The 13759-nt window shown below is 41.5% G+C and overlaps 1 protein-coding gene across 8 annotated transcripts in view; it reads right to left on the bottom strand.

The window, feature by feature from the left end:
- The window catches only part of PDE8A (phosphodiesterase 8A), a 147627-nt gene that overhangs the window by 89105 nt on the left and 44763 nt on the right, over positions 1–13759 (bottom strand). The window contains exon 1 of one of the 8 annotated variants that reach the window (XM_064388928.1): positions 270–358. The exons of the other annotated variants lie outside the window; for them this stretch is intronic. Within the exon in view, the coding sequence (XP_064244998.1) occupies positions 270–314 (45 nt within the window). The 5' untranslated portion in view covers positions 315–358. Of the gene's footprint in view, positions 1–269; positions 359–13759 lie in introns of those variants that run through there. 8 annotated transcript variants of the gene reach the window in all.

Here is a 13759-nt window from a genome sequence, read left to right as displayed (position 1 = left end):
CACTGCCCGGTGCCCACCGCCTCCTTCGTGCCCCAGAGCACTTCCACCCGCTGCAGCTGCTCCGGCACTGGGCAGGTGTGGGCTCCGGGACAGAGGGAAAAGGAGCTGCGGGGCGGGGATGCTCCGGGAGGGAGCGAGGGACCTGCGGGGTGCCACCACAGCACCGGGGCACTCTTGTCGCAGCTATGTCGCACTTGAGACGGTCACCACACACAGAGTGTCATCATACAATGTCAGAAGGCTTCAACCCACACAGAGTAACACCTTACCACCTCAGAAGGCTTCAAGCATCTGCCCATGCAGAGTAACATCATTCCACTCCAGAAGGCTTCAAGCCTCAGCCCTACTTGTTCTTTAGCCCAGCCTTTTATCCCCTCATGTTGATGCACGGCCCCTGTGTGCCCTCTGCTCCCTTTGTGGTTGGTCAGTGCCCCTGGGCACTCCATGGCTCATTGCTGTCAGTGCTGCTCACCTGCTGCTCACAGCTGAGCCCACTGGGGATGAGGCTGGGCCAGCCCCACTGCCAATCCCCAAAACTGTGTGCCTGAAACACAGCCCCACTGCCAATCCCAAAACTGTGTGCCTGAAACACAGCCCCACTGCCAATCCCCAAAACTGTGTGCCTGAAACACAGCCCCACTGCCAATCCCCAAAACTGTGTGCCTAAAACACAGCCCCACTGCCAATCCCCAAAACTGTGTGCCTAAAACACAGCCCCACTGCCAATCACCAAAACTGTGTGCCTAAAACACAGCCCCACTGCCAATCCCCAAAACTGTGTGCCTAAAACACAGCCCCACTGCCAATCACCAAACTGTGTGCCTAAAACACAGCCCCACTGCCAATCACCAAACTGTGTGCCCACAGCACAGCCCCACTGCCAGTTCCCCCAAACCGTGTGCCCACGCTGTCGGTGGTGACACAGGGCAGCTCACACCCAGCTCCACCCCCGGGTTCTGCCTCACCCCACAGCTCCTTTCCTTCCTCCTCCTCCCTGACCTGCTCCCTGCTTTCTGAAGGTTATCTGAATTCAGGGATCATCATCTAGACTTTCTTTTTACCCCCAAACAATCAGTGTTTTTAAACTGCAGATTATCTGTACTGCAGCTTATGTGCATGAAAACTGACATGCTGCTGTTTAAAATCCCCTTTTCAATAAAATGCATTAGCAAACGAATGTCTATTCATGTAAGAAAATGATGAACATTCTCATTTTGGACATAAACCTAGTATTTCATCAAATATAGTTTCATTTAAATCTTACTAATGCTGAATGATTGTGAGGAAAAAAATGGAGGTTTTTAAGTCTTAGAGATTTACACGCTTATAAAACTATTTTGCTTTAAATCGCAGGCCTGGCATAGAGTAAATTTCTACTCTGCTTGGTTAAAAAAGGTATCAGCTTACCAATTCTTCTTCTGGGTACAATAATTTCAAGACAAAATTAGGTTTACTTAATGTAAAGGCTCAAATTACTTTAAAACGCAAGAAAAGGGATGTATTTCACAGCCTTATGTAATCTTTTTTTTTCCTAGGAGTTAACTTTCTCCTTAATTGGTTTCTTACTAAACAAGACACTGACATTTTGCATCTCTTCTCTGTGTACATAAGAACTTCACCAAACTGCATACAGTTACAAAATGCTGCCTTAGCAACAATTCCTTAAAGTGATAATTTTTCGTGGCGTGCTCTTGAAAAGCAATCATATAATCTAGAAAATATACCATATTTGCAAACTCTTTTGCTTCCCTTGCTCCATGGAGAGGAAGAGAGCCCTGTTTTCCACCAGCAGCTGTGGTTTCCATGTCACTGAGGGGCACAGAGCCTGGCTGTGCACCCAACCCGCTGACTCATCAGAGCTGGACTTGGCTGCAGAATGCCATTTTTTGTTAGATCCACATGTGATTGACACAGACCAACAATCTTGGGTACAGGGCTCATGCTAATCAGCCACATACACAAACAAGAGTACTCAACCCACACAAATTTATCCAATCTGCATGGCCCAGAAAATAGCTGTTCATATCCAGAATGTTGATTTTTAGGACTATTAACTATTTCTTCTCTACTTTTTTTTTTTCCTCACAGTGGCTCAACAGCCACGTTTATTTCCCTGCCATGAAACACCAAGTAAGTTTTCATTTAACAAACCCATCTTCTTTTAATACTAGACCGTAGCACCATTGGATCAAGGAGAGTTTGTTCTCCAAAGCAGCTAAGACACCAGCAGCCTTCTTCCACTCAGCTGCAGATGACCCTAATGCTGACAGAAAAGCAGGTCTGTGGCATCTCATTAGCAATGTGTAGATGCCTGAAGTTAGCTGAGACTGTACAGCAAATTTTTTAAAATCTAGCTGTTGTTAATTTCCTGAACTTCTCTCTATTTGAATAGCAGTGAAAGCATCAAAGTGTCAGCTGAAAGGTTAATGCCTCATCAAAAGGAAGAGCATTTGTCACACTGAGGTGGATCATCAAAAGGAGCACTTTGCTGCTGTTTTTTCCAGAAAATGTTATCTCCGAAATCAGGACTGTGCACGTTTTAATTCAGTAAGTGAAGAAATCTAGCTGATCTTGAATAGGAAGAAAAGATATGTATCACCATGCACATTTAAAAGTTTGAGATTTTTTCAGTACAGTAAGTTGTGTGAGTCTGCAGAGCTTCTCTAGTTTTTTATAATGATTTAGGACATGGTTAAGAGGTATCCACTCTTGCAGCTACCAAAAATTTTTCAAATAATGTTCATTTTCCAAAGGAAGGGTATCAGTAATTGAGTGTCATGAAGAACTAGTTTGCACAGAAGCAGTGAAGCAGTCTGAGCCAGAAAGTTTGACTGAACTCTCAGCTTCAGTTAAACTATGCCAGAAATAAATGGGAATAAATAAACAGATTAGGCAAAGAAGGCAGAAGAAAGTAATAAGAGTCGTTAACGTAATCTTCACTTGAGGAATGGGACAAATGTAAACTGAAAGGGTCTCTGTGTGCAACAGACACTATAAAAGGAAGACTGTTTGGTATTAAAACTGTTTTGTGTAGGCTTTTGAAGAAAAAAATATCCAACTAGCCATCCAAAAACTTCACACCTGGCCTGTGAACAGGTCTGGTCCCATGAAGAGGAATTAAAGAAACCCCTAAACATCCCCTAGAGCTTGGAAACTGGGGCCTTTAGGCTTTGCAGGAAAACTGAACAATGGTAGAAAGATGAGAGCAAACACCATTTTCCCTGCCAGACTCTCAGCCACGGAATAGGAGATTGCTGTGGCAGCACAGTCGCCTCCTTTCACAGCTTGAGCCCAGGAACCACAAGGGCCCTGCAGAGGGGGAAACCTCAAACTGGCAGTGTCTAATTTGGTTTTGTTTATGTTCTTATGTTCCCCATTGATCTGCACAGGGCTTAGAATCAACAGCTAAGACCAGCAGCCTCCCCAGTACAAACTGCAGAGGCAAAATAATCTCCAAATAATTCTTCCTGCTCCAAATCAGGAGAGAGAATCAGATCCAGCAGCTGGCACTGCTGGAGGTGGCCCTGAAGTCCACTTGTCACAAGGCTCTGCACAGAGATATGTGTGTGTTTCAGCTTGGTGCTGCAGGCTGGGATCTCCGTCCATCACAGCAGAGGCTCTCCCAGTCTTTTGAATAAAGCAGAACAGGCAGCATCCATGAAGGCAGTGCATCAACCCCATAACGAGGTGAAACTCAGTAGAACAAATGTCATGGTGAGGAGAGAGAGAAGAAGAACAACAATGTTGAAAACAATCCTTTGGGAACATTTTAACCCCCAAGTGCCTACTACCAGAATCTCTAATTAACAGATATACTGATTTCAAAACAAGACATGGATGTCTATCCTTTAACAAGGACAGGGACTGAATAGCTTGGACATGCCACATGAGAAATATCTGACAGTCACTGAGACATGCCCCACTAGAGAAGCATTCACAAGCTCCTCAGGAGACCAAAGCACACAATATCTGCACAGTAAGACATAATCCTTCTCTCACCACATCATCTCATTTTTTCCACATATCTCAGACTCTTAACAGCTTTCTATAAATTCCAATACAGAAGGCACAGCACATCCAGTGGTTAGAAAAGCCCCTTTGTATTTGCTTAAAAGGAAAACAAGTCAGTTAAAAAAGGCAAACCAAAATATCCTGCTTGCTGATTTTCCATTAGATACTTGTGGGACTACCCCAGGTCTGTGACCAGGCAGCGCGTTCACCAAAAAACACATAACATTTTGGAAGGTCTTTCCTTCCTAAATAAGGAGACTGCAGATTTCAATGCTGTCAGCCTAATTTACAGGATACAGATATTAGTTATTCTTTGAAACAGGAGCCCTTCATACGCAGGGTACCCCGCCGTGTTTCATCTTAGAAATCAGACTAAGAAATCTTTCCAGTGGTACAGATCACACTGCCTTTATGGAGCCCCTGGATGGCCATATTCCTTCTCTTGTCACTTAGGAAGAAATTTATTCATCACTGAGCAAAACCCAAGCACCAGATAATGTGCTTTTCAAGCACATGGTATGTGCCTTTCCAGCCAGCAGGTGCCTATGCACCAAGGTATGACCATCATTTAACAGATGAATGCCCAGTATTTGCAGGTGAACCAGGGCTCTTCACATTATGGAACAGCAAATAGACTTTAGCCCCTTCAGAAAAGAGAGCAGTGAAATACTAGAACAATTTAACAAGTCCAGGGAATGCTGCCTGTGGGTGTCCAAGATCCATGAAAGCATGGACACATGATGCTGCAGCCTTGTTCCTGAGCTGCACACAGAGCTTCTCAAAGTAATTATCCTCCCCACTCCACGTTGTATATTCAGGATTCAGAGGAACTGATTTACAGTATTTTAATATTTTCTATTTGTTCTTTTTCCATTAAAGTTTGTTGGTTTTTTTTTCTCAGTGTTAACAGGAATTTATTTTTAAAATAGTGGCAACGTAGGGTAGCTTGCACAGTGCATGGGTTGGCATGACAAATTCCCAGGCTTTCAGCACTGCCAGGAAAAAGTGCCATGGCTAAACAGCCAGGAGAGATCTGTGTCAGCAGCTGGAAAAACCTTCCACACACTACTACTGTCCAATAAAAGATCAAGGTAGCAATGAAAGAAGGACTGCATCACCTAATGGCAGCCACAGCCCCCTCCATAACTGGTGTTCCATCCATACCTTCAAAGGACACTCTCCAATCATGAATTATATTGTACTACAAAATACTTGCCTTGTTCATTCCTAGAAGTGAAAGGAGAGAATAAACCATACCAATGGCTTTGGAGATGACTTCAAAGGGGCATTTGTATGTTGGTAGCTCCCGAAACAGCAAGAAAACTACAAACAGCAGGAGGCTGGGAAGACAGATAATTCTGGAGACAGACTGCAGAGTAAACAAATAAAAATTAAGCAGATATATTTTTCACGTTTCTTTAAACCAAAGTTTCATCTTTTCTTGTTGTCGCCTCTACAAAAGATTAATCATAACAGAAATTTTCTGCTGTCATTGAAGTAAGGAAATAATAGGAGTGAGAGGACATACAAGAGAAACAGAGGCCATCAGCATTTTAATATAGCTTTTAAAATTCTTTGAGGAAAAAAGTACTGGTTGATAACATATGGTTTCACTTCAGAGATTCAAATGTTGGCATTGAAAACAAGAAAGAGAGGAAGTATGTCCTATAACACAAGTATTTTTGTTGGAATAGTCAGTAATACATGGCAAGTGGCATAATAAGCTTCATTAGTACTTCCACAGCAAGAATCTCTTTTTTACCTATGCACAGGGGCTGAGGGTGGTAAAAGAAACAGTTGTTTCAGCAGTGTTTGGTTCAAGCCAAGTCACCAATAAAAAAAAGAGAAACAGATTTTTCTATACATCTGCTGTCTGGGTGATGTTTCTCTGAGACCTAATCTACTTACTTTGTGGACAAAAACAAGCTTTTACTACTGTTAGCTCTGCAAAACCAATATAACCATGGCTGAACAAGCTGGAATTTTTATTGCAGGCAATGAAGTAAAATTCAGACAGAAAACAGCTTGATTGTCAAACCAAAATGTGTGAGTTAGAAAGACTGCTGCTAGAAAAGTCACCTTTTGACTTGTAAACTTAGCAAAGTTTTATCAGGAAGAGACAGGCAGAGTGCAGGATCTCCTGCTGTGATTTTCACAGTTACTTCTGGAAACACTTCTGCTGTAGAGTTACAACCCTCTGCCCTTTCTGCCAGCCCTCATCCACCACCCACACCTGCAGGAGCAAGCTGCAGAGTGCTGCAGAGCCCCGAGTATTCCTGAGGTGTGCCAGGACCATGCTGGATTACTCAAAGAGGTAAGAGATGGAGAAGAAAAGCTGCAGCTGCCTGGGCTCTGCCCTGCTGCACTCTGGGCACTGCCCCCTGAGAGAAAGATCTTCCCATCTTCACAAGACCAAAAAGGGCAAGCCTAGAAAAACCCCTTAAAGACGTGCTGACCTGTAAGATTCCCGCACTCTGAACTCGCCAGCCTTTGGGATTTAGTCTGCTCCTGACAGGAACTGATAGCTTATTGCAGGGCTGGGGAGCTGCTGTCCCACACTCTGCCAAAGGCACTCCTCAGTCAGGCTGAGCTGAACAAAAAAGGCAGCTCTGTGCTCCCTTCTCATCTTGATCTCCTCAGCTTTTTGTGAGGGGACCCACCCAGGATGAGGGTGGTGTCACAGGTGGCTCTGAGTTAGCCTGAGGACTGGAAGCACTGGAGCTGCATCCCCAGAGTACCCTGCAGACATCAGTGCTGATGCTCACACAGCTCTCCTACTGCTGCTGCCCAGCTCAGAAAAAATAATTCATGTTTTTCTGGGTATTATTGCTCCACCTCTGCCCTTCAGATACAGCGAGAGATTCCTTTGCTGGTTCAGATGAGGAAAAATCAAATTGGAAAAAGCAAATCCCATGAATACAATCCTCTGCACCTGGATGTAAGTCTCTCCTGCCTCTCTGAAAACAAATGAATGCTGCCACTTGGCCCATATTAAAACCTCCTTCTATAGCCAGGAAACAGTTTTTTTAATCTCTGCACAGCCTCAGATTGAGCCAAGAACGTGAGTTCAACTACAATCTTTTATGTATCTAACTTAATTCCAATTTAATAACTTAAACCCTAAATAAATAACATTTTTTCCCAGGGCATTGAGCCACTCTAAGGTCAGCATTCTGTTTCAAGAGGAGCTGCCAGCCCCTTTATCCATCCTTTAGGGACTCCTTACTCAGATTATATGTGGACATTGCCCATTCCAGCAGGGAAGAAAAAATTGTTATGAGAAGATGAAGTCCCAATTTAGACCACGCTTTTGGATATTTTCCTATCAAGATGTACTTCAGGTTATTCCAGCACTTGCCTTAGGATCCAAGATCTTATCAAAGAAACCTAAGTTTTTTAATTTTTAACTATTGTTTCTTTTCTAACTACCAGACCTAGCATATCAAGTACTGAGGGTACCTGGGCTTCAGCTGTGCCAGGGCTCCCAGCCCACATCCATGGCCAGCAGAGCGCCGAGAGGAGGGCAGAGGCAGGAAGGAAGCACAGAGGGCTGCTCCAGCCAGCACCAGACAGGAGCACTGGGAATGCTGGGGTTAACTGGTTTTGTTTCTGAAGGAATATTAGCCAGTGATTTTTTGCCTAGATTTCTTATCAGTTGATAGCTTCAGTTTGCTGGCTTTATTGTTAATATCATTTTTTTATTGTAAATATCTGGGACACTGGATACCAGTGCTATCATTAGTTATGCCAGCAGACAAGTCATCGATTTCTGAACTAAATTACTTCTAATTGCACATTCAACTCTTGTGCTCTCCTTATGCATAAAGAAGTCTTTTTTTTTAAAAGTGCATGTCATTACAGGGAGTGAATTGACAGAGAATTCACTTCCTGACATCATCACCACTGGTTTTATTTTATTTTTACATTTGTACTGTGTAAGCATTGAAGTATACAACAGCCCTATAAACAGAGAGGAAAATATGAGCCCTGTCCCAGTGAGTTTGCATTCCAAGATGGGATTTCTTGTTAGCACTAATTCTTTCCACTTTCCTAAACTAATTATTAAAAACAATTACAAAGACCTGTGTAAACTATGTGTGCTGTCGCCTGCTAACACAAATAAGGTGTATCATTATTTGGGCTTTTTCCTACATCCATTTTCCACAATGCAGTGTGACCCTCTCCTCTCTGCCCTTCCCAACAACATCCTTGGAATAGAAGTTTCCCAACTGAGCTTAACACACTGCCAGTCATTCCAAGCACAACCAGTCATTCCTGAACATCAGCAGTGGCATCTGAAATACTCAAACTATTGGACTGAGAAAAAGTTTTTAGATATTTTATATATATTTCTATTTTTTCCCAAATATCACATTGATTCAGCTTTTGAATAGCACGTTGCTTCAGCAAGATTTGGTATTATTTGTATCCAGAAGAAACAAAAAAAGCACAGAAAAATAACCACAACTCAAGTAAAAAAAAAAAAGCTCCTACAATTTAGACAAAGCTAAATAGCTAAATAAGAATTTTTAATCTAAAAACCATGAGTAGTCCTTGCACCACAGTTGCTTATCTGTCACAAAGCAGACAAGCTACACCACAGCCTTGACTGACCATTATACATCATTCAAAGTTAACATTTTTCTATTTGACCATCTTATCTTCCTCTATCTCCCTGCCTGAGCGAGGAGACCCACGAGTCACTATGTAAAATGTCATTCTAGATCCCAAAAGTCTTTGCCAAGGCACAGTGTGATCAGTCTCAAGGATTTTTCAAATAGGAATCTGGTGGGTTTAAAGCAATGGCTGGAAATACTGAAGGCCTTTCCCTGACAACTCTCTTTGTTTAGCAGCAGCAAATCTAGCAGAGATAAGTTTCTTTGGGGCAATTTCTAATTCTATGATGCTAACCTTATCTGGGGAAGGACTATAAAATTTAGAAAGACCTACTCAGTAGTCCTAAAAATCTGCTGTTTGACTTAAGAGCAGTTAGAGTCAAGCAACAGCTGTCTCTAAAGAGGGGGTATTTCCAAAAAGCAAGGAAGTGCTGGCTCAAAGATGTAACTCCCAAGTGTGAAACAGCACCAGGTGAGTGACATGAAAACAGGCCAAGGACTCCTGATCCCAGGGCATATGAGGACAGAGTGGACCACAAAAGACTGAGCTTGCTCAGTTTCTGGCTGGAGGGTGTTTACCCTGAAAATGCAAATGTATGATCTGTGGAACAACATTGTCATGAGCTTCAAAAATTAAATAGCCTAACATTTATAGAGGGCAACACATTTTGGAAGGATGCTATAAAAAAGGCAAAGAAAATTTAAAGAGCAAAAAATAAAACAGACACAGTAATTAGAGTTTAGGTTTATTTTCATGGACTGGAAGATGATGAAGTGTAAAAGAAACAACTGCTGAGGTTCCCCAGAGCTTCCCCAAAACACACAAACCTGGGCTCCAGAATGCAAGAGGCTTCAGCTCCCAGTCCTGCACATGGCTCTGGTTTACTTGCAGAGCATCACTTAAATGAAATATCACCCCACCTTCAGTGCAAGCTAGGTGAGAGTCAGGTCTCTCAGTCGACTCACACTACTCAAAAGAAAACAAAGAGGACAAGTCTGTAGCCCAGATCAGAGTAGGGAGCTTCTGGGTGAAACTCCATAAGCAAAACAGCACTTGTATGTCACCTTTCAGTAATGGTCACCAACTCTGCAAGTGCAAGAAAGAATGGATATTAAACATATAAAAGAACAGTTATTTACATCAGAGACACAGTGAACACGACCCCATGAAGATAATGGGAATTATGGGAGTTATTGGGAGTGTATCTGGAGGAAAAGTAACAATTTTTTTCATTCAGTCCTTGTCAAAAAAAAAAAAGCTGTCACAAGACCAGCTTGAGCTTCAATACTTTGGGAAGACATTGTAAAATTCCTAGTAAGGAGAAAAATCAATTTCCATTTCAGATCAAAGTTCAGTTTGATCACAACTATTTGTGCAGATAATCCCTTTACACAGCAAGTATCTGAACTGACATGGTTACAAAAATAGATAAAAAATGTCTAATTTTTATTATGAAATTGTGGCAGCAAAAGCTGAATCATGTAAGACTAGGAGTCCATCATTAGTGTCATTTATGACAGTTTCTATTCATAGTTAAACAACTAAAATTCATGTCCACAATCTACAATCAAGCAATTTACCCATCAACTGATTATTTATGTTTTTGCACTATGAAAAACAAAATTATTTTCCCCCACAATATTACTTATTTCTGTTAAGCAACACAAAAACACACCTGCAATTTAAAATGTCAGTACAGAAAACATTTTAAGCATAGAACAGCACTGCAGTTTTGAAAGCTTCATGAAAGATGAAAAAAATCATTTTTCTAGGACAGCAGATTAGAAGTAAGTTTACTGCATTTTAGCTGAAGTTAGAGAAAAATAATGGTTTGTTTATTTGTGTTTGTGTACACATTTATGAAAATGCTCCTGCAGTATCAGATTGATTTATAATAATGGCCCTTTAAGGGCTATTGACCTTGCTGCAAATGATTAAGAGTACACTGTGTGTACTAAATAAAGATTTTCAGGGAGACATCTGTTTACTAGCCATGCCTCTTGGTAAGCAGGATTCTGCCATTTCCAGGATAGTGTCCTATGCCAGAGGGTGGGAAGAAGCTGGACCTTCCTTAAAGACCTTCACCCACAAAAGTACTTCATGGAAAAAAGTGCTCAGAGGAGTTGATATCAGTTTTGTCAGTGAGAGGACACACACTGTTTGTAACCCCCCAAAATTACAGATATATGCATTTATGAGCACTGGAAACAGGAAAATGGCAGCTGAAGGTAAAACACAGTGGCAAAAAGAAGAAAAGGGGCTGGAGGAAGAAGCTTCTGCTCTGTGTGACTGAACAAGTTAAAGAAAAACTACTGACCACCACGATGACAAAGCCAGAAGGTTAAGCAGAAACAAGCAGTAAAATGGGGGGGGTTGGCACAGAAGCAGCTGTGGGGTGACAACATTTCCATCACAAATTGCCACCATTTGGCATTACAATCAAATTGTCACCAAATCACACCTGTTAGCTCAGTCTCTTCCATACTTACTGTATGTATTATTATACGTACTTGTCCCATACTCAAACATAAATCTGGAATAGTTTAATGAGATAATTATTAACATTAAGTTGGTTCTAAGCAATGCAATTAATTAACTGATACTTCAGCTTTCCCTCAATGACCTGAAATCACAGAATGCAGAGCCACTTACAGCCTGTTCTGAAGAGCAGTGTCCTATAGCAAAAGGCAAACAAACAGCAACAGAGGACAAAGGCCATTAACAATCATTTATTTGTCCTAATTCAAGGACTGTTCCCTCCTCTGTTTGTTCTACTGCCTAGTCTAGCCTACAAAGCCTTGCTGACAAAAATTACCTTTACTTCCCAAAGGTTTGCAAATACTCACATCATGATTTCACACCTCAGCCAAATTATTTCCTATTACATCTGTCTGTCCAAAAGAGGTAAAATTCCAAAAAAGCATCAGTGTGGTGGCAGCATTCAGAGTACTTGCAGAGTTCCTTGGCGCTCTCACTGCTAGCAGAACTGGCTGTAAAGGCCTCATAAAAGCAGGCAAGTGGCCCAAAGGCATCAGCTGCCAGAAACTATTACAGTCCAAAGGCTCAACAAGGAGCAAAAGGCTCCATGTGCTCACTTCACTTCCATTTCACTTGCACAGTCCTAAATTCCTGGCACAGGAATAACACAAATGTCCTGGGAAACCTTCTTATTGCAAATGGAGCTAACATTAGCAAAACTGGTTTTGCTGGTATGCTTTATACCAGTTCCTCAGCTGAAACAAGCTATTCTAACAAAATCATGCTTCCCTCTACCCACTATCACTATATCCATAACAGAGATCTTTTCCAAAATAAAACATAATTAAAACCCAAATCCCTCACTGATATTTCTAATCTAGGTAACATTCCTCATACAGTCCTGTCATTGACTGCTTTAAGACCTCACCTAAACTTATCCTAAATATAGTTCCACACATCAAGAAATACAGAAAGCTTTCAGTTGTGGATAAAGCTGTACCATTGTATTTTTACTCTCAAATGGCATAAACAATGCTGCAACAAGCACAGTGGTATCATACTGGTGTAATTAGAAGAGGGCTTTACCCTACTTATGTCAGTGAGAAATCTCCTGAAGAACAGGCCATTGCAGTAACTGACACTGGAGGTGAGAGGAGATGCCTCAGCAGCTGAGACCCTAAACATTTCTTTCTGTAACATCTGATGAGTCCTTTCACGGTCATGGGCAGAAGAAGTTTGCAAATGTCTGCAAGAGTATTTACTCTTTCTCCAAGGACAAACTGAAGAAACCTAGCTAACTGAACTGCAGTCTCCGCTGACTTCAGCAGGTGGTTTAGTAGTGATCAGACTAAATAATCTACACTGTCAGGAGAGAAAGTATTTCTACTCAAGACAAAGCACAAACATAAATATCCATTATTTTATAAAGAAACAGATAAGTATTAAAAGAATTGCACTTGTATGATCATTAAAAAAACCAAAAAAGATACAGTAGATCTTCAATCAGAATAACACAGGAGCTCCAATCCACTGACTGTTTCAGAGTGCTAATGCTTTTTAACTATCTAAAAATGGAAATAACTACGAAGCTCCCCAACATGCTGGGACAGCAAGGGGCTTTATTTAAATACTTTGTAAAATAACACTCTCTCTTACCACACAAGCTCTTAATTTCTCAGTTCAGAAAAGCACACAGCACTTATCTACAGCGCATAGCTGGGCAGTTCCAGAGCCTGCTTCTTCACACAAAATCTTTGAAAGAAGACTGGTAACTAAAGTTGGCTTAATTAAGTTGACAATTTCACAGCTACTTTGAACAGCTCATTAACTGCAGGCTACAGCTTCTTTGCAGCCAAGGCTCCACAATACATCATACAGTGAACCTGCTGACAGGAGCTACAGCTTCCAACTCATGTTTCAAGAGATCAGATTTATTACTGAAGTCCTGCTTCTTCTAAAACCAGTTCAGGCCTCCTATAATAATGACTGAAAATACTTTTCTCTACAGTACAGTGCTACACATCACTGCAGAGAAACTCTGCCTGTTAAAGGCAAAGCTGTTTTACATGGGCTGCCAGGCTGAGAGTGGTGTTGTCCTGAGTGGGCTCAGGAAAAGTGGATGTGGCTGAGCTGCCACAGTTGAGGGTTTACTAAGTCATGGGGTTGTATTCTACTTAAATTAACCACAAGCTAATTGTCAAACATCCTATACATATGTATATAGCCCTTGGACAGTCTACTCGTGTCTGTACTTATAGCAATCAATTACTCTGTGTTTAAGAACTTGTGTTTAAATAAATTACTGCTGCTGGCCTCAGATCATTCCTCAGTACAGAGGTCAAAGTTTCCCAAACCTAACTCAAACTCTTAAGGATATGAAGACCTCTTGCAACATCCAGAAAAAGCATAATTATGGTGCAAGCCATAATCCCTTTACCCTGGCAATCCTCTGTCATGCTTTTTTCTCTACACAATTGTTTTATTGGTTTGCCTTAAAAAAATCATTAAACTATTTTAGAATGGGCTAAAGGACCCTGCTTTAGAAGAATCTCTTAGAAATTCTACCTGGTGTCTTGGGACATCCAGATGTTGGGAAAGTTGATGAAAAAAATGCTTCACCCACATCCCTCTCTGCAAAATGTAGGAGAAAAAA

Source organism: Passer domesticus, chromosome 14, assembly GCF_036417665.1.
Source record: "Passer domesticus isolate bPasDom1 chromosome 14, bPasDom1.hap1, whole genome shotgun sequence".
Taxonomy (NCBI): Eukaryota; Metazoa; Chordata; class Aves; order Passeriformes; family Passeridae; genus Passer; species Passer domesticus.
Note: the sequence above shows the minus strand (reverse complement) of the source record. Positions and strands in the feature narration are given on the sequence as shown.